The sequence below is a fragment of the Aedes aegypti genome, chromosome 2 (genome assembly GCF_002204515.2).
Source record: "Aedes aegypti strain LVP_AGWG chromosome 2, AaegL5.0 Primary Assembly, whole genome shotgun sequence".
In the NCBI taxonomy this organism is placed as follows: Eukaryota; Metazoa; Arthropoda; class Insecta; order Diptera; family Culicidae; genus Aedes; species Aedes aegypti.
This window is the reverse complement of record NC_035108.1, coordinates 48,644,745-48,667,180: the sequence shown is the minus strand read 5'-3', so window position 1 is coordinate 48,667,180 and position 22,436 is coordinate 48,644,745. Positions and strand designations below refer to the sequence as shown.

The window sequence follows — 22,436 nt, the reverse complement described above, 5'->3', positions numbered from 1 at the left end:
CGCCTCCTTCCTATCTTTACTTTATATGGTTGGCCTTATGCATATTGGCGAAAACAAACATTCTCTCGCTATCGTTATAGGGGTTCTTAAAACGGTGCACATCTAGCTAGGTTCGTACAGTATGTAACATTGTCTGAACAATTTTGGGATGAAATGGAGCAACATTAAATAAAATCAATATCTTTGGAATTTTCTTTAAAAATCCATTAACATTTTTGAAGGTTTCTAGGAATAAAATCCAAGCAGCCAAATTTCTGGATAATCCACTTTAAGAACTGGTTAGGAAATCTTGGGCATCGAAATTTATATGAACATCTATATTCAATGATCATTTACTTTACTCACTGGGAATAGTAATCATCTGGTTCTTCGCTCTCCGCAGGTACATATCGTATCTCAAATTAAGAATTTCATGGCGAACTTCTACATTTTCTGTGTCCTGAGGTCTTGAGAATATCACATTTATCCTAGGCAGTCACATATAGGTTCAGTACAACTTACGAACCCTGTCGTATTTTGTTTCTCGTCACGGTTTGAAGACTTCTGAACCTTGATCGTACGTAGTAGTAGTTGTAGTACGTAGTCCAGCTCTAGTTTTGAAATTCTGCACGAAAGTCGTTCGTTTTACGTCTAATGACCCCACCCAAAATCAACTCACAAAATGTAAACGAATACAACGGATACGAAAACAATGTCTACCCAAAATTTCAATTATTGTTACCCAACGTATCAAAATTTAGAGTAATTTCAGTGCGTACGGATTTTAAACGATACACCCTTCATGGCTGGGCAGGGTTGTGTGATGTATCGGCATCTGGCGGATATTTTGCTCAACCATTATTACAGCCACGGCCGGAGCTCAAATGTATGCGACAAAGGCGCAAATCCTTCATCACTGACACAATCGCAGCACCGCCCCAAGTAGAATGATCTCGACTGCGGTAGATGACGACGTTTACTTCAAATAAAAATTAAGAACGAGCCAATGTGCTAAGTGGTTGTGTCCACTGAATACCTACACATCCCATGGGTGGCTAACCTTAACGAAATCTTACGGTGACGATCTGGGTGGATGGAGATTTAAGGCCGCACGGGACGTCATTATAATCACCCTATCCATTTCAAGAAGCAAATCTCAAGAACCACTCCATATATCGATGCGAAAAATGTATCACTATGATTCTATATATGTAGTGCACAACCCGATACATTCTCAGCTTCATCGGTTCACTAAAACTCGAGAATTGCTTCCACAAAGTTTTGATGATAATTGTTAGAGTGAGACGAAAGATAGGGAAAATAACACGGTCTCCCGTGTCCCCTTAATGGAACCTCGAGCAACGGTGGTGCTAAGTTTCCTTACAGGAAAAATTCGCATCTCATTCCATCAACAGCAATGCCATTACCAGTTAATACTGGGTAGCAGCAGTTAAGCTGATTGTTACCATCGGGCTGTTATTGTAGTTGTAGCTTTGGTAATAACATTTAAGTGTAGAAAAGGTAGTCTCGCAATATGACTTGAAACGTGAACTGCTAATATCTATCTTGCGGAATCGAGCATAAGGTCAGCAAGCAACAGCTGCGTTGATTGTTTAGTCTAGAGAAAAAAGTAAAATCCTTCCTGGTACTTTATGGAATGAAATATTGACGAGAGAAACCGGTACTCTACGTCTCCGGCAATACCTACTGAACTTTCTTCGTTTGTTGTAAGAAATGTGTGTTCAATGTGCGTGGGAGGACGCTTTAGTGCTTGACTGAAGCGGAATTCAATTCTATCATTTTTAGGAGGATTTGAAATGACTGTAGTTATTACAGTTGTTCTTTTGCATTTGAATAACCTTTAACATTCTGCTCAGCTTTCAATGTCTGTTTTACAATATTTGTAGGGGGTAGTCAATATACTGTGAATACCTCAGAAGGGGATAGGTGGTATAACAAAGTTCACGCTACGGAAAATTCAAATCATTTATACAAACTTTCAATCAGAAATCTGACCTCAGATTTGTCTCTTTTAATAGTTTTAGCTTCATTGAATTTACTTCAAGTTGCATTGTTTTAGTATTATTTTGAATAATTCATTCATATTATTGTAGAACTGTAGGTTTTTCTAAAAAGGATCATAGTGTTGCCGAACAGATTAAGTTTAGATAGATGAAGAGACTGTAATATTTGATATTAAACTAATTAAGGAATAATAAAAAAGTACAAGAGATGAATACTATTTAAAACGATCCAGCAGATACATCAAAATACAATTTTGATCACCGTTCTGTATGGTTTCATTCCAAAGTGTAGGTACTACAATACGCATATAGACAGCTCGTTTACTTACCTGTTCACGTCAATGAGTATACCACATGGAACAAAATCCATTCAACACATCATCGACCCATCGTTTGCTCCTAACTACCAAGTGTTGGTTCTCCCACAATCCATTACGAACAACGGACAAGCCATTAATCCGCGCTTGAGCTTCCAAGAGTGGTAGTTAGTAGAGATGGTCGGGTCTCGGGTTTTCAAACCCGAAACCCGACCCGAACCCGAACCCGACGGGTTCGGGTCGGGTTCGGGTTTGAAAATTTTCATTTTTTCGGGTTCGGGTTCGGGTCGGGTTTGAAGGTTAAAAAAATAACGGGTACGGGTCGGGTTCGGGCTTGAAAAAAGTCGGGTTTAGCCGGGTTTGGGACGGGTTTGTGGATAATTGTTCACAAAGTAACAACCGGAAAGCATCCCTATGCATCAGAAACGATGAATTTATCATCTTTTCGAACTCGGGTTCTATTCGGGTTTTTCTTAGAAAACATTCTCGGGTTTCGGGTCGGGCTCGGGTTTGAACAGCGAAAATTTTTCGGGTTCGGGTCGGGTCCGGGTTTACTTCTAAATTTTTGTCTCGGGTTCGGGTCGGGTCCGGGTTTGAAGGAATAAAATAAGTCGGGTACGGGTCGGGTTCGGGTTTGAAAAATGTGAAACCCGACCATCTCTAGTAGTTAGCGAAGCCGATACTTCGCTACCCGCCCAAAAACAGCTGCCGAGCTTCGGAACCGGCGACTTCGTCCAACCGCGGTTCTGTTTGGTCGTTGTTTTGATTTCAGGTTCGCGTCCAGCTACTAAACCACCCGAACGAACAAACGTCTGACGGCGTCGCTTTTGTGGTACCTTCGGAGCTTTTTGAAGTCGCAAACCCGCTTCAGTACGGTTTCGTGCGCGAAGGTGAAAATACCTACCTGTTGTTGGCTTGGTGCGGTGTGTTGCCGAGTATAACGTGCGCGAAAACACGCGAGTATTTGGTTTTGAATGCAGTGTCACTTGACTGACTGACTATCAACTACAATCGCAGACTTTCCTTTGTCGGCGGACGAGTTTGCAATGTTGCGTGTGAATTATTGATTTTCGGTGTTTGCTTATTCGATACTTTTCCGTGTGCTTCCTGTGTCGGAAGGTGAAAGGTGGACGTTGGAATCCCGTTCGCAACCTTTTGTGGATTAATTTGAAGAAAGGAAATAAAAACGAGGGAAGTGCGTGAATTGTGTCATCGTGGGAGGCTGCCGAAGAGAAATGCCGAATATGGTGAAAGCGACGAAAATAGAATCGAGGTAGCCCAGAATAAAATCGATGCAGTAGTTCAGTGGAGAAACACAAAGAAGAACCCATGAATGGTGAATTTAAATTATGTTCGATGAACGCCAATCGAATGTTTATGAGGTGATTATCCCCAATTTCACTGGGAGTTGTCACATTTTGTTGTTTGTGGATCGAAAAGAAAAGTTCGGATGGTTTTAATGACCTCAAGAGGCAGTTTTGAAAACAAGAAACCATTTGATCAGTGTGTGACTTAGTTTCCAATGAAAAAAGAAGAATTTTGATTGTGTGATGCACCGTTAGTCGAAACAAAAAGTATCGCGTGGAGATATAGAAAAACCTACGAAAGAGATGCTGTGAAGTCCAACAATAAAACGAAATGTTCAAAAGTGTGCTCTTTTTCATAGTGAAGCGCTCTCTCTGAGGAACACCCGCTGGAGAATCAAACCAGAAACGACTATTATCACAGCAGGCGTCGGCGGTCATAATCTAAGGTAAATACAACGAAAACCGCGCAGCGATAGAACCAATTTGTAGAGGGATGGCTGGAACGGTTTATTTTTTTTTATGGTTTATTTGTGTGCGAAAGGTGTTATTATCACATTTTATTGTATGCGCGGTTGAACTGAGCTAATTAAAGATTGTTACAAGTTTGTCAATAACAACGATCTCAATACAATAATCATGAATCTCTCACAAAACTATAATTTTGACAGTTTTCGCATCCTTATCAGGGAGTCGGTGTTCAATATGGACTTTTTGCACACTTTTGTAAAACACTTTTTTCATAGAAACATTCACCGGGAGAACTTCACTTGTACTCCTAGGAAGTAGCTCCAGGAAATGTATTTGGTCTGTATTGAAAAAAATAAACCGTTTTCATTCAATTTTATAAAAAAAAAAAACGCCTAAATGAGTCTATATTTAGCAATAGGGTTCTAAGGCCCCATCTCAAATTTAGAATCATACGCTTGAGCTTACGTCAGAAATACACGTTTGCTCAATTTTCTAATGTTTTATATTGGATTAAGTGAAAAAAACAAACACTTTTGTTTTCTGGGTTTATGGCACTCCCCTAGATTTCAACTCAGTTTGTAGGTGAATTATGATTTTCGTGTATCTTCGGATATGTCAGATAGAAACAACCTCAGTGTTAAAATGCAAACTCCCAATTGGCGAAGTGAAGGTCGATCAAAACTGTGAAGGGTGAAACGCATTTTTTAAAATAAAATTTTGAGCTGTTGTTTGAGCGGAAAAAATATATGTATAAATCATTCACAATAATTAATTTAATTTAATTCTATTAATCGATTAGGCAATGGATACAGCAATTGTTTTTGGATGGATTGAAAAAAAAAATCTGGAGATTTAATCGGCAACAAACGAGGCCTAAGGAAATTCCCAGAAGAAGTTTTTCCAACGTTCCATCCAATTAATTAAAAACTACAGAAGACATCTTGCAACGATTTTTACGTCGAAATTTATTATTTCTGTGGATAATTCACCAGGAATTCTCTACAATATTGCTCCAGAAACTTGAAATAGGATCTTAGTATATTTCATAAAATTATAGAGCGCATGGAATGAGTTTTTCCAGGAATTATGAGGAGGAATCCATAAAATACATCAACGATTTCCTCAAAAGCATTCTGAATATTGCACAAAACATTCTTGTAAGAATTTCGATGATGACTCCTCCAGTAGTTTATCAACAGGTACTCTAAGTTATTTTCTCTTATATCCCGTTAGATATTAGTCTCTACGGATTATTTTGGGGATACCGCTGGATCACAATATTCATTCATAACTTTGTATGACATGTCCTCAGGATGTTTCTATCATTACTTCCCACAATACTTTCATGATTCTGCCATTTAAAATTGAATGCACCCTTATTTTTAATCCGAACGTTACTCCAGAGATACTGCAGAGAACACTTTTGGGAGTTCATTTAGAATTTCCATCTTTGATTTTTTAGAAAGTAAACACAAGCAATTACTTCAGTAATTTGAGTGAAGATAGAATAGAAGGTTTCTGAACTTTGGTTTCCAAAATTTATTTTTTTAACCCTTTGTAAATTATTTGTAGAGTAAAGTTCCAGCAACCCCAGAGATTTTTTTTTGAGTACGTTTAGACTCCTCTGGGATCATTCTAGAAATAGTCTCGGAAATTTCTCAACCAATTATTCTAGAAATTTGTTCTCAAATTTTTCAAGAGATACTTAAAGCTACAGTGGGTTTCCGTTTTTGGCATGCTCCATTTTTGGCACCTTGGATTTTGGCGACCAAATGGATCCGATTTTGGCAACATTTTCGAATACCATTAAAATTTGTATATTTTTGTAAATATTATCGTGTCTGTTGCTTAAGTTGTTTGAATATCAGGTCAACCACACACCGATAACATTCCAGAGCTCCATTTTCTTCGATATTCTCCCAAATCTCACCAACTACTTAGGGCTCGCGTACGCCCTTGTTTACTTCGGGATGGTCATTGGTCATGCATTCACAACATTTCATTAGGTCATTAATTTCCAACTGTATGTCAACTAGAGACCAGCAAAGCGTCGCGTATCTTAACTTTAAACGAAATTCATAAAATAAATTGCGTTATTCTAGTGAATTGCAAAAGTGTCAAACATTGCAACTTCTCCCAAAATGCTGATTTCCATGATATGTTTCCAATTATTGCATCCGAAACTTGAATTAATTGCACTCAAGTTCCGTTTCAATGCCCACTACTCAAGAAGATTCATCTCAGTTGCGTGAAAATTGCATTAAACTACGTGTTTGACAGCTACAAGTTTGTTTGTTTTAATCCAGTTGCAATATAGTTGAGTTTCACATTACGTGCCATGTAATAATGGAAACATGTTCTAGCAAGAGTTTGCATGTTTAAATGGTGTTTCTCATATGTTGCGCCAAAGTTTTTGCAATAACTTTAATTTATTTGAGGTGTAGCTCAATTTCGCTAGTACACGGAGAAAAAAGAATTGTCCAGTCAATCATATTTGTTGGTAGATCAATCATATTTGACATTGGATTTCCGTCAACCATACATTAAAATTGATTCAACAATATCTATTCTTGGTTTCACTATTTGGTATGATTGGTTCAACTACACAAAATAATTGAATCAACTATCTATGCATTGACTCAATATTAAAATACAATCATGACAATGGTATTATTGTTGATGTTGTGTTGTCAAAACCGGCATGAATCTTCTTTATCGACATTACAAAAATGCGACAAAATGTAAATAAATATGAGAGCAGGAATTCAAACCACTGTCTTGAGAGTGAGAGCGCACTAACTTACATCTACTCCAACATCGCTTGTTGGTGAGCAGCGGTTTTTCGCGGTACAGCTCATAACGTTTGAAGGTAATAATGTGCGGAAAGCTAATTCAACAATAATATAATTGAAATAATCATGTGATGGAACACAGAAACAAACGCAAAAGCGATTGGGCAAACCATACTGCCGGTTTAGAAGCACCGAAAATATGCTTGTTACAATTGAGTCCTGGCATGTTAAAGCAACTATCGGAAAAGTTATGTCAATCATGCAAGAATTTTCTGCGTGTAATGAACTTGTATACCGAAGGGTGCAGTAAAGTAATAAGCTTTGGTAATGTGGTCACTTATATACAGTAAATTCTCCATAACTCGATATTGAATGGACTAGTTAGGGAGGTATCGAGTTACAGAACACAAGTTGCACTGCAATCCTAGGAACCACCGAGTTAGCCATGAAAACCAACTTTTACTATGGTTCTCTAACTCGATATCGAGATACGAAATATCGAGTAAGGGAGAGTTGACTGTGGTGCATTAGTGAATCAATTGTTCGGAGAGCTGGTGGAGTAGTGAGTAGAAGAGAATATTTATGCTCTTGAGGTGGAAAGTTCGATTGTCGTTTATATTTTCGTTTTCACTTTTTCCTCTTAAGGCTTTTGCAACAAACAAGCAATTTTACTATAAAATAATGCAAACATACCGCCTCTTGCGCTTTTTGCGATGCTATTCAGTGCAATTAAGGTCCTATTTTCAATAATTGACAGCTATAATTAGTTTCAAGAGATATTTTTATTGTTGAGTTGAATCAAACTGTGCTGCTTGGGAAGATTTGTTGAGATACGATTCAAAATCTTCGAAATTTTTAATCAAGATAACGGGTCTCAACATAATCAAATTGTTCCTTAAGAGCTGGGTCTATGAGATTCTTAACTGTACCCTGAAGAGTCCTGAGGGGGTTCTTGGTTCTTAGGGGACTTCTTAGAATTTTTAACGAATTCTTGAAGATGTATGCAGATTCTTAGCGGTCACTGAACATTTCCTGAGAATGTATAACTGGTGTCCTTATTCTTGGGAATTTCAAGAAGTTTTCCTGAGGAATTTGAGGAGTGCTAGTTGTAGCCTAAGAATAATGAACATTTGAAAATTTTCACCGGGGACTTGATAATTTTCAGCAATATCGCAGTGGAATCCCAAGATGTCAATTCTTAGCAAAATTCTTAGCAAGATCCAAAGAATTCTAGCTGAGATCCTACGGATTCCTAGCAAGATGCTTCAGAGCCCTAGCGTTTTCCTGTAGATTCGTTACGAGCAGCTGAAGATTCCTAGCAGACTCTTGAGGTATTTTCAAGTAAAAATTATAAGAATCTTGTTTGTGTAATCTCCAAAATTACGAGCCGCATTTATGGATCATGAAATGTAGTTGTTAATGTTTGCCCTTTCGACTGTAATCAATTATTAATTATTAAATGCTTTACATTATCAGCAACATATATTAAATAAGCAATACTCAACTTACCGAACTTTGTCAAATTTTACGCTTAAGTTTTATGCTGTTCAACTGATTTTGAATGTTCAATAAAAAAAAGTTCAAGCCGTTTTGCATTACCCAGCAATTTTGTTTTGTAAATACGTCTTTGTAGGAATACAAAATACAATATATTTTTTCGTATTTTTTCTTGAATAAAGGTCACTTATGCGATTATTGATTTTACATAGCCCACTCATACAAATAGTGTATATAATGCTTCTCAACTACCATTGAAGTAGTTCAGGCATAAGAAGTATGTAAAACGTTTGCCACAATCACCATTACGGGGCTATAGAGTCATAGTATAGTACAACCCTACGGAAAACTCCTTCAAAGTGAACCGTTCCGATGTCTCGATGCAATATGGTTTTATAATGATGACGTACAAATTTTCTAATGATGTTTTCAAAACCAAATTCAAAATAAAATTTAACATTTGGGTTCCGTTTTTGGCAACTAAAAATTCAGATTTCGTAGCCAAAAACGGAATCCAACTGTAATTTTTCCAGTTATTCTTCCTGGATTACTCCAAATAATACTCTAGATGATTCCTATGTTACTCAAAGAAATATTTTTTCAAGAAAATCCACATACTTTTATTGAAGATATTTTGAAGAAATAAATTTCCTACTTCGTTTTCATTTCATTATATTTATCCATCCACAGTATCCGTCAGGAATTGCATCGAAAATCCCTCCAGGGATAAGTTTCGGAAATCTGTTGAGAATTCTTCAACATAACAGGGAATCCTCAAAAAGATCTGCAGATTATTATCCAGGAAGTTAACAAATTATTTACTAATAATCAACTCGGCTATTCAGATGAACAATCCTTCAATATTCCAGTATATCTTTCGGACATCATTACAAGAGTAAATGAATTTTTAAAGAAGTGTCATAAATTCCGAGATCTGTAGGAGACACGCTAGATGAACACCTTAAGAAACCTTCGGATTGATACCTACAAGAAGGATTGTCAAAACGCTGAACTAATTTTTGTGTCATTCCTGGAGAAAGTCATGAGAGCTAATCGTAATATCGTAATGTGATGTCATGAGAAATTTCGAAAAAGAAAAAAAGGCTTAGTTCCCTAAAAAAAAGATATTCTTCTGGATTCTGAGAACTCTCATCTCCTGTTTGGTATCTATTAGTTTTCTAAAGTTACCATTTTCAGGAAACCCAGTCAAAGTTCTTGAAAAATCTCTGCTTGGAGAAATGATTGGTGGCGTCCTGGTTGATTTCTTCAATGCATTTATAATTTATACACACATTTCCGGAATATCTTTATTATGGTTTTTTTTTCCAAAATGTTGACAGCAACTTCTGTTGGATTGGTCTCAATATAAGCTGAAACGTAAACTAAGCTTATTCTAACTTCTTATTCTTCTTCTTCTTGGAATTACGTCCTCACTGGGACAGAGCCTGCTTCTCAGCTTCTTATAAGTACTTCCAGAATTATTTACTGAGAGCTTTCTTTGCCAAAGTTGCCATTTTCGCATTCGTTTATCGTGTGGCAGGTACGATGACACTTTATGCCCAGGTTTTGGACCGACTGGGAATCGAACCCAGACACCTTCAGTATGGCTTTACGTGGTAGCTGCGGATTTTATCACTAGGCCAAGGAAGGAAAAGATGAGAGTACACATTCACACCTTATCTTTATGCTTGATGTAGGTGGATTATTTAAACCATGTCATTATCTCATTCATTTAACTAACCTACTGATCGCAATGATTCCGAAATAAATACGAATCAGTAGTAGGCGTTATGAGAATCGATGTCCAAACTTTACTCTCCATAACTTTATAAGTAATGGTAGAACGGTCGAACGTTGAATGAAACTGTGCCGTTTTGTTTCGCAGTTGGAAATCGAAATCATTATCAGCTGCTACAGTTAGCTACGAATGCATACAACCAAGCGGTTGTTTGTAAATGCCTAGGTTCCTAATGTTTGCTAGTGCGCCGTTTCTGCACTCCAGCAAACCACTTGACTGGAGAAATGTGCTAGAGGTATTGCTAATACACATACGGTATAGAAGTGATTGGGTTTTGTACGATTCTGATAAAATATTTACTCTCGGCATCTGTAGAAACACGTGCGCTGGCAAATGTCATAGTGGTGAGGGGATTCTTCACTTCTGGTACGACTGTCGCTATCTCGCATTTCAATAGATGACTTTGCATCATGACTAAGGTTTGCTGGAGTTTCTAGCGAGATATTTTATTTTGATGATCATCAGTGTTCGCGTATATATGAAGGATTGAAATTTATGTGATTGTGGGGAATTTTATGAAGATATTGATCATATTGTGCTTCTGACCACCTACGGTACGTTAGGATTGTTCAGATCATTCTTAGGATTAGCATTAGCATTAGCATTAAGCATTTCGCACAAATTCGTAGGTGGTACAGTCCTAGACCATTGTATGAGGGTTGTCTCCTTCCCGTCCGTTGCCAAAGTCAGAAATTTGGGACTAACCTCTAACTCTAAGACAAGATTGACGCATGCTCCAATAGTAGAGAGCTGTCCTGGCCACGTCCTTGCGAAAGCTGGGGAATGGGAAAGGATGATTGATTGAACACCTACCTAAGAAAGATGCAGAGAACTCTACGACCTCTCGTAGGTGTTACGGGATGTTGTGGAATGTTGATGGAAAAGGTAATGCCATAGGATACGTTCGGTAAACGTTCTGGCCGACAAATGGTTAATATAAATGCATTGTGATCATGCGCTGCTGATCAGAACAAACTCACCAAATTCCTTTTCCGAAACTGCAATCCGTCACTCATCTAACAATGAACAATATCGTAAGCCGTAAACTTCTGCTCATCTAAATGCACGCAACGCTCAAAATATCGGTAAAAAACTGTAGTTTATAATCCATTCCGAACCATTTAACACGTTAAACACACACAGGAGATAAAAAAAAACGAGTTGCGCGAGTCGAACTCAATTGCTGGAGCCATCACAGAGTACTCTCGAGCAAACCGCAGCAATTCGAATAAAAGTAAAATAAAACTTCACAAATCAGCTTTAGATATAAACTCTGAAAAAACACTTTTATCACTTTGAAAAACATGTTCCCACAGAACATTTGCACGTGGCATAGCACCAAAGACAAATTAAAGACCCTGATGTCCCTTGCAGTTGCCCAAAATTTTATGGCTCATAAGGTAATCTAGAATGCCGTGAAAAGTGTACTGCGATCTGTCAAACTTGGGTACCTTTTGTACTACCGAGGGACCAAATGCAGTACTAGAAGTGGTACACAATCTGAGCCCGAGTGTGACGGACCTGATAGCACCGTCCGCCGAATCTAATTTTCATAAGCCGAATCGAAAAAAAAACGGAACGACGTAAACATGGCACAATCTTCAACACGCAGCTGCCCGCGTGCACGACTTGCTGTGATCCAGGATTGTTCAGATCATTCTTCATCAGAAAACAACAGAAACGATCAATTTTTGTAGCCTCATGCAAAATGTTACAGCTCAAGTGGCGCTAGTTGAAGAACCTTACTTTCGTAAGGGTAAGTTTTAGCTACTTTCAGCAAACATAAAATGGCAAACTCGCGCTTCATGCCCGCTCATGCGTGCTCGTTAATAAAGCGATCGTTGCTACACTCTGTCAGAATCGATGTTCTTGTTTGTGACTTCAATAGGAAATAGTCTATTGTTTGGTATATTTATCACATGCTGAAACATCCCTAACGAAAGATTTCAAGCGAGTTTTCGTACACTGCGAAACAAAAGGCCTTCCGCTGTGCTAATGCTCATCACATCATCTGCGGCAGCTCAGATATCAATTTGAAAGGCTCCAGTCTGATGGAATACTTAAAACATGTAGATCTTGGATTACTTAATATAGGCAATCGCCCAACCTTCATGATATCTACTAGAGAAGAAGTGCTGGACATAACGCTCTGCTCGAATAGAATCAGTCTTGAGTTGACGAATCGGCATGTATCAGATGAGGAATCATTATCTGATCAAGGCTATAACTGCGCAGGCTTTGCGTTTTAGGAATCCCCGGTCAACAAACTGGGAACTCTATATTGAATCGTTTGCGATTAAATTCTATGGATACTCTTCGGCCATTGAAAATCCAAGTGGTTTGCAAGATGCAGTTGATACTACAACATCCTACACTATGGAAGCTTTTGAAGAAGAATGTCCTCTGCGGTCTGTGAGGACTACAAGAGGGACTCCATGGTGGAATTCCGATCTGACTAGACTCAGGAAATAATGTAGAAGGAGCTGGAACAGACGCTGGATCAAAGTTGTTCAAGTCGGCTCGCAAGGCTTACAAGAAGGCTCTTCGTTCTGCTGATCGATCCAGTTGAAAAAAAAAACCTTTGTACAAATGTTTCCAGTTTGAGTAAAGTCAGTCGGCTGAACAAAATCCTTGCAAAATCTAAGGATTTCCAAGTGAACAAAACTCGCTTACCTAATGGTGACTTTACTTCTTCGGATGCAGAAGTTTTAGAATGTTTATTCAATACACATTTCCTCGATGCCAATCTCGCCCCCAAGTAAACCATAATGTAAAAAGTTATAGGTCTAGATCTAGTCGAGTCCATCATAACTGTTGACACGAATGGAGCTCTTATGAGATACGAGAGTAGATAATTGCAAGCGAATTGGTTTCCTTTCCCGATATTGGTATCTTATTCACTACATCATCGACAACTACGGATTGGACGCAGTGAGAGTGAAGAGAGATGACACCTTCACGCGCTGACTCAATATGGCGACTTGCCTACCCGCTACTGACAAAAAGCCTTCCCCTAGTAAGAGATTACTAATTAAACGCAATGACACGTAACTTCCAGTAATGGCAGTCCATAAGAATCATCCATCGGTCGTCATTTGCTGCTGAAGTCGTTGGTGGAAGGAATGTTGTTATTATTTACTCGCCGATCAACGCAAGTTCCGCATAGCTACTGGTTGGTTGTGTTTGGCGTCAGCAGCATATGGCACCGTATGGACGGAACGTGCCTGAAACTGCATTTTGTGACAAAAACAGTGAGTCCTTCTCAATCGCGACCTAGACGGGTCGAATTACACTGTTATCAAACATATGTAGAATAGGGTGGTTCAAATTGAAAAAAAAAGTTTGAAGATCTGATCTTTTATAGCTTCGTTTCAATCTCTAAGGTGATTGTCAGCCGTTTGGTGATTTAAAAATGGTCATAAGACCTTGAGTAATGCATCTAATAAATTCGTAAAAAATTCTTTTAACCATCACTCACTTAAACCATAGAATAGAAAGTTGCAGAAGACAGAAAGCCATTCTAAGATCGGAGAAGAAATATCTATCAATTTGCATGGTATTTTAGATCTATATGGAAATATAGTGCAATAAACTTCTATACACGTAAATCCGAAATAACACAAGTCACAAGTTAACCCGTATAGGCCTGAGTGAAAGAAAAAATACTAAAACTCTCAGCACTCAGCGAATATTTAACGGATTTCAATTATTTTTTGTCAGTATGCTCGTACACCTATCTAATTTCTAAAAGTGCTAAAAGAATCTCGGGAATGTTCCAGTGGCCGGAGTTATTGTGGTGGATCACTGGGTCAGGTCGGGTGACAAGGGTTTTGTGCTTCTGTGTCCCTGGAGGTAGGCAAATTTCAAGTCACAGATAATTTACAGAATCTGCTATAGTGTGGCTACTATATCAAGGAGTTTTAAGAAAAACGCATCAGCGTAAACCTTCTGATAATCGATTAAATTGAAAAATTATGCCAACTGCATTTTATTGATCCTACAAATGACCATATTCGGGTCCCCAGGATGCCTCAAATCTATGATAAAGTGCACAATTTGAACCTTAACAACTGTGTCAAGCTTATGGGAACGCATTTTAGTGAAGTGTCGGTCCGACAATCCCGGTGGGAGGTTGGCTTCCGGTTCATCAGCGCCCTGACGCCCTGACGACCCGACGTCATGCGCTGCTTTCTTCGTCTCGTTTCGCTGCTCTTCTCGCCAGTTGCGCTGTAAGCCAGACATTTTTTGCACCACCATGTTGGTCATCATATTCCAAAAATCGGGATCGTTTATCATTCCGTGCACCACACCTTCTAAGCTGAAATACTCACCAAAAGCAGCCGCCACCGTGTTTCGTTCTATGTTCTGGCGTTTCTTCAATCTCCATACATTCAGGACAAAATGGTGAAGACGCATGGCTGAATCGATACAGACACTGCTTGAAGCAGCCGTGACCTGGCAAGAACTGTGGCCGATAGATTCGGGATGAGCCTGTGGGTCCACCTTCCTTTCTCGGAGGCATCCCATTCTTGCAGCCACTTAGCCAGCGATCGAATTCTTGCCAATTTCCTCGCCTACCTAGTTTCTCTTCGCTGATAGCAGTCGATGTCTTCGGACAGGATGATGCAGATCGGGATCATCCCAGCGATTATGCATGCCGCCTCGGAAGATATAGTCCTGTACGCGCTCACCACTCGCATGGTGATGAGTCGGAACTGCTGAACGCGTTCTTCACATCTACCGTGACCACGGCGCAGTAACGATCTCCTCTACGCTTTTGTTTCAATGTTTTCTCGGCCCTCTCGAGCACTGTCCGAATTGCGTCCACCGTCGACCTGCTTTTCCGGAATCCAAACTGCTTTCTCATAGCCCGTTCTCGCTCTCTGTGCATTTCATCACCCTGCTGAGGATAACCCGTTCCAAGAGTTTACCGAGTGTATCCAGTAAACATGTAGACCTATATGATCCTGGATCCTCGGGTGGTTTTCCTGGCTTCGGCAACATTACCAGTTTTTTGAATTTTCCATATTTCTGCAAATCAACCTTCGTCCAGGCATTTCTGCATAACCTTCCTTACCATATCTGGATACGCAAGGACCGCTGCTTTGAGTGCCACGTTGGGGATTCCGTCCGGACCCGGGGCCTTGTTCAGCTTCAGCGCTTTCACAGCTGCCTTAAGCTCTCTGGTGAAAAGTGCTAACATTAGCTAGTGCTGAAAGGATTTAATGAGAATAAGCCTTTATGTAACACTTTCCTTGATCGACCAGAGAAGTACGCCATTAACGAACTTCAATAGTCTTACGTACCATTTATAGTAAAGAAACTCATTAATTCAAACGGTTATTAGATTTTTCATCAGTACCGAAAAAAAAACGATAGGTAGCCGGATCTTATTCTTGGCACTTTTGATTCACTTCGGCAGTGGGGTTTTTTGAAAGCTACTGAGCTCATGTTTGGCCTCAATATGCGTCGTATTTGAATGCTTCTTTTTGCAAAGTTTTAAACGATTTGGCCGAGAAAACCCCCCATGCCAAAGTGAATCATGGAAGTGCCCGAGTAGCTCTGCACCCTACTCAATGCTTTCCAGACAGTGGCGTAGCTAGAGTTTTGGGGGCCCGGTGCGGAGGTAGGTTTGGATGCCCTTCAAATAGAGGTTTACAAAATATGCCTTTTACTATCGAACTCACATAAAACTTCAACATTTTTTGGAAACGTTTAACATTTGAAAGAAAATTTCATGATTTAAGGGGGCCGATAAAAGCCCACCCAAACGAGGGCGTAGCCAGAACTTCCGCCAGGAAATAGTTTTTGATGCAACGTTTTATGGAATCGAAAAATATAAATGGAGCAATTGCTTCAGAAGTTTATGTTAATTGGATCTTTTTGAATCTTCGTATTCTTGAATAACTTTCTGTAATGAAATAGGCGAACCAGCTGCGAAAGCTGAAAACCTATATAATATAAAGACACAAAAAAAACTTTCTGTATGTTGTGCGGTGTCTAGTAGTATACTAACAATTATTCCTAGTTAAACTCTTGGAAGACTCGTGAAAAATATCGTGTAACGATTCACCAGATATTTTGGTGAAATCACAGGACATATTCTTGAAATTCATGTCTTGCGCAAATCCCTGAAATGTTGTTGTTGTGATTTTCGATACAGATCAAGGAGACAATCAAGATAAAATGTTTGGTTTTATTATAAATATTATTTATGAGGAATTCTCAGCGAAACTCATAGAGGTATCCTTAAAGAAAATTTCAGAATAAACCTTGATAAAAAACATGCCGAGATTCTACCAAAGAAAATTTTTAAAACTTCATCAAAATTCCTTAAATTCTTGGAATTGTTTAGAAACTTATAAAAGAAGTCTTAGAAGAATTCTTGAAAAAAAAACTGGTAGAATTGCTAAGGAGTTTCTGGGAAAATCGCTGCTTTTATTAGTTGAAGAACTTTTTGTAATAATGGACGAATCCAAGTAGAAATCCCTGGATGAAAAATTAAAGATGAATCCAAAATGATTTCCTAATATCTGAGGAATCAAAACTTCTTAGATGAATACAAAAAAAAATCCTCAGATAAATCTTAAAAGGTATATTTGAAATAAGTAAAAAAAAAATCATGGGAGAATCTCTGGAGTTATTGGTAAAGGAATATTTAAGAAAACCACGGGATTTCTTGGTCAAGGGTACGCCAAGAAATCAATTCAGTAGTTTTCAGGAACATGCTCAGAGGTCTCCTCAGAGGAATACTTAGTAAAAAACTTGATAAACTCCTAGAACGATTCTTGTAGGGATCCTTCAAGAATCATGTGGCAATTTCTCTACAAATCCCATGTATATATATAAGAACGCTACATAGATTTTGACTAGCAATATTCTAGTGGATCTACGCCAGAGGTATTTTTTTTTAGTTACTAGAAACATCCTGGTGGCGTTGCTCTGAATATTCTGTACATGGAACTGCTTCCCTGGATTTGTTACTCATGTTGATTCTGAAGAAATCCAGTTAGAATGTCTGCAAAAATTCCCGAAAGAAAACGAAAACGAATTCTTGGGAATATGGTCTCGTTTTTTCAACGAAATCTTAGATGAATCTCTGGATAAGTTTAATATAAAAATATTGGTAAAATCCACGGCATTATTTCATACAAATTACTACGAGATTTTTGTAAAGAAATATCGTTATGAATTATTTAAAGTCACCCGAGAATAAATTTGGATGTTTTGTTTGGTAGGTACTATTGGATATTTAAAAAAATAACACCTGCAGGATTGATTTTCAATGCTCTCAGGGGATTTCCTAGGGAACTTCTCGAATATATAATACCTTTCATGTTGTTTTTGAGATTTGTATCCTGGTTTTCGTCAAAATATAGCAATAAATTATCCAAGTTAAATTTCTTTCAATGTATGCTATTAACAGTATCCATGATAATACCGCTTTATGTACGATGCTGAGCAGGGAAAAACAGAAAAGCATCGATGAATCAGATGGGAATGTGACCGGAATCATTTAATATAAAGTGACCAGACGTCCCGCGTTTCGCAATTTTCAACATTATATTACTGCGTCAAATATAATTGTTTGACTAAACTAAACCGAAAATGTTCGTAGAATACACATCCAATACGAATAATGTTCAATTGGGAACGAGATATGACAGGGTGTCCCGCGTTTCGCGGGACATATATGGTCGCTTTAATTTAATAGTAGGAGATAGGAGAACATAAGTTCAAGCCGCAGTCATTCAACAAAAAAACACAACATGAGCCTTTGTACGTGCCATAAATTATTTTGTTCTTTTGACTTTTACTGTGCGCCGTGTGTTGGTGCTGTCTCATTCTAATTAACACGGGCAACTTGAAAACAGGGCGCACAGTAAATGTCAAACGTTTTATAGCATGCATAGGCTCATAGATGACACAGGAATAGAAAAAAAGTACATGAGATAATCAAACTTTCTTTTTCTCTTTTTCCGTCGCCCACGTGCTATAAATTTTTTGACTAATAACGAGTAGGCCACTTATCGGCCGAATAGTTCGCCAAAAGTGGCTTTTGAGTGACCCTTAAGGACATTTTAAAGCATAGCCATGTAAAATAACTGCATAGGTATTAGTAAAATATGCATTTTACACATATCGATAATATTTGTGTGACGAAAATTATGTTACAACAACATCCGTCCCAGCTTACAGAGCAGTGTTGCAGATATTGCAAATTGAATATTCCTAGTAATTGAAAAGTTATTGAAAAATGCATTTTATATTATGAATCAACATTTCGGACGAGTATTTTACAATGGAAACATATATTTCAAATTTTATGGCAACACTGTAACTTAGTCACCGCCGTGGTTGTTTACGTTTCGCAAAAGTAAAATCTGACCTGGGTTTTCACTGCAGTTAAACGCGATTTCCGATGCTTTCCCGTGATTTTGCTCATGATAATGAATAATATGGTGATCAATTATCACAGTGATAACATTTTTATTAAATTTCTATGTGTGAAAATGCTAAAAAAGAAGTTTAAAGAAAGTTGCCAACATGTGTTTAAGAAGATTGGAAGAAATGGCAGTTCAGGTGCGTGATAAAGTTGCAGTATTTGAGCCGATATGAGCGTATACTTGAGTTTTGTCGAATAGTTGTATAATATACGAGTAAACAGTAGCCGGTTTGCATTGCAACTAAGAGGTAAGAGTGACTAAAATTCAATTAATATGCCTCTATAATTTTGCTCCAATCAAACACCGGGCAGAGGGGGAAGAAGTGAGAGGAGCACGGTAAGCGCCATACTGGTAGCAATTTCTGGCTTCCCTTTATAATGTCCTTAATCACGATTTAGTTAAAATTAGCCCTGTTGGCCATGCTTTTAAATCAACTATAGTACTGATTTGGTGCCTATTCATACGGCCTATTGGTTACTTGGGGAATTTCGATCTAAATAAAAACATAAAATAGGGTCCTAAAGCCCTGTCTCAATTTTAATACCAAACGCTTAAGTTAAGGCTGGAAACACATGTTTACACAATTTTTAAATGATTTTTGTTTGTTTAAGCCCAAAAAAACAATTTTTGAGATTTTGTCATACCCCTTGGTTTAAACTCAAATATTGGGTATATTTTGTTTTCCGTGTCCCTTCCGAAATGTCAGATAGGAACAATCCCAGTGGTGAAACTAAAACCCCTGTGGCATTTTTGTCGACAAAGTGAACGTCAAACATGGTCAAAAGTGTCAAGGTTCATATTTGGAATAATTTTTAAAATTAAGATTTTAATATGTTATAGCCGTTATTTGAGCTGGAAAACTTGCTAAAGTGGTTCAAAGAACATGCTCTTTAGTATTATTAAATAAAAACAAGAATTCATTTCAAATTTTAGGACCCAATTAAAAATCGTAAAATTTACTATTTTATGTATTATTTGTTTGTACCCTATATATTTTTCCTCGTCTTGAGCCTCTTAAGTGGTCTCGGACATAAAAGAAGAATAATATTTGCATCATTCTGAATAAAAAAAAAAAATCTTTAGCTTACTCATTCTACAAAATTCATGATTATGGATATATCTCATACGTTGTAATCTAACAAAAACGTACACCTCTGGTCTCACGTTTTTACTATGGAGAAGGTCTCTATACCATTTCTAATGATAATGAGAATGGTTCAGATAGTAAAAAAATATGTACAAGCAAAAAAACTCACCAATGCTTCAGATTTTTGGAGGCCTACATACTTGGGTAGATTTGATTAGAAATAAGAATTCACGAAGTATTATAAAAATATGAATATTCTTGAATCCAACATGAATTCTGAATCATCAACATCTTCGAAATAGATATCTGGGCTCACTTAAAAATTTACATCAGGACCGCTTTTAGCTATTAGAAGGCTCAGTTCTCTCATGCGTGTAATCGATTGAACAATACAATGAAAACAAAACTTACAAAACAAATATTTGAGAAGGCCCCTGAAATGTGAAGGGCCAGAGTCACGGGTCACGCGGGGCCCTCGACTCATTTTAATCCTAGGGATAGTCTAGGGGCCCCTGTACATCGCTTATCCAAGTCTTCTCCAAAACTTATGCTTGTCATACTTAATTTCTTCTTGGGATCTTACAAATTGCCAGTTTCCTACAAGCTATGTTGATCTTTTAATCCTATGAGAAATCCGCACTGTGATTTTGGGGCCCCAAGGAGCCCGGGGCCCGGTGCGGACCGCACCCACCACACCCCCCTAGTTACGCTACTGTTTCCAGTAACGGTATTTCGGTACCAAAAATTATTCGGTATCACCGGTACTCTTGGTATATATCACCAGTGTGTACATAGTGTGTAGTGGTAGTGTATATGACACCAACTTTCTGCTCATTTTTTGTCTAAATCAATGTCAACAAACTTAACTTAACTTACCTTAATTGTTTCATATATGTAACATTCAAAATAATATTACAAACAAACACATAAAAAAAGTCACACTAAACCCACAATATTTCGATTTTATCAGCAAATAAAATAGAAATATCTTGGCTTTCATCGACCCAAATTTGATACATGCTGATTTTCTCTTATTAAGATATATAAAAAAGACACAGCGTAGAAATTATTGGAAATGACATTTTTATTATTTGAACCACCCTAATATACATACGTTTGGTAAACCACATCGACCAGATGATGATGGTTACGGAATAATTGCACTTTCAGCTGGAATAATGGGCAAGCTGAACTAAACTACGGTGTGATGCGGCACTCCAGCGGTAATTCTGCAATGAAACAGATCTGATTTCCCTTTCGTACTTTGGTTTGCTTTGATATGGCACGTGGATGTGGATGATTGGTATCTCTGTGGAACTTGCTCGAAGATCGTTTAGGAAGCTTAAAACCTTATGAATTGTGCGAAAAAGACTCGTTTGAAATTTTCCCACCCCTTCCTGTGTGGGTCACTATTCTGCATGCAGCTAACCAAACAAGCGGAGATAAATCGGCGTAAATTAATTTCCAACAGTTTTGTGTACAACTGCGCCATGATTAGGGTATTGTTGGTTTGGTTGAACAGTTGACACAGATGCCATCGTCGACCACTCGTTGTTGTCGGGAGACATTACTTTGCGAAATGTAATCTTGTCGTTGTCTGTCTGCTCGTGATTGTTTTTCATCGTCTAATGGTTGGACTGCTGCTGCAATGGTTGATTGAGAGATTTGTTGTCGCCATTCACGGAAATTACGCGTGTGAAAATGAGGCGGCTTGTGGTGGGAAATTTAGGAACAGTGCGATATTGTTCGGGATTTACATGTGGCATGCAATAAGTCTTTCGTTTTGGGGAGGTTGATGATATCTTGTGTAGGATCCTTTTGTTGATACGCAATTCGTTTGAAATGAAAATTGGTACTAGTACCATAATTCTTAAAGCCTCCCAGATTCGGAACTTGCTACTTTGGAATGTTCTGCGCTTCCGTCCACTGAAATACCAATTCAATCAAATATGGAAGGTTCGTTTTGCTTTATGATGCTTTGGACCGAAAGTGATCCAATGTTCTTATTTATAACTGTTTTATTATTTGTAATAAAATTTATTTGTCAATCAATTCTATTACAATTTGGTAACATTTGATCACAGTTAGTTCAATGCACATCGAAATATAAACAGAACAAGTTATTGACAGCTGCCTTGTCATTCAATGGTCATTCAAACAGGCCACCGAATTCTGGTTGTCTATCTCGAAGCTGCTAGACCAGTTCTGCTGAAATCGACATTTGCTTACAGTTTCACGCTGTAGGGAGCTGGATCCATTTTTTGGCACTTTTGATTCACTTCGGCAGTGTTTTTTTTTTAACTATCGAGCTCATATTTGGCCACAATACGCGTCTTATTTAGGCGCTTCTTATTGCAAAGTTGCAGAAAAGTCGACAAGAAAAACCCCCCATGCCAAAGTGAATCATGAAAGTGCTCAAATGGTTCTGCACCCTATATAGAACAATGATTGATGTAGTTTTATACCCGCTATCTTTTGAACAGTTGAACGAATGACCTTCAAAATTTAATGAAGCGGAAATTGCCCCAATCGATCGTAAATCAATTTTGATTTTAAACATTATTCAAGATCATAACTTCTCTGGTAGAGCTAAGTACGACTTTGATAACTTCAAAAGCGTCTTGTCTATGCAATTCGAATCAAGTATTACTCACGTCAATGCAATGCACTTGGAAATACCCCTCAGTCCATCACATCAAAATTCCATCTCTACGTTCAAC

At 38.1% G+C, this 22,436-nt stretch overlaps 2 protein-coding genes across 2 annotated transcripts in view; one reads left to right on the top strand and one right to left on the bottom strand.

The window, feature by feature from the left end:
* LOC5571688 (Bardet-Biedl syndrome 1 protein) overlaps nt 1–2,441 on the bottom strand; it is a 47,402-nt gene extending 44,961 nt beyond the window's left edge. The window contains exon 1 of the mRNA XM_021840782.1: nt 2,333–2,441. Coding sequence (XP_021696474.1) covers nt 2,333–2,373 — 41 coding nt within the window. The 5' untranslated portion in view covers nt 2,374–2,441. The remainder of the gene's footprint in view (nt 1–2,332) is intronic.
* Nucleotides 2,442–3,190: 749 nt separating this feature from the next.
* LOC5570478 overlaps nt 3,191–22,436 on the top strand; it is a 427,994-nt gene continuing 408,748 nt past the window's right edge. Inside the window, exon 1 of the mRNA XM_021840779.1 lies at nt 3,191–4,073. The gene's annotated coding sequence lies outside the window, so the exon portion shown is untranslated. The remainder of the gene's footprint in view (nt 4,074–22,436) is intronic.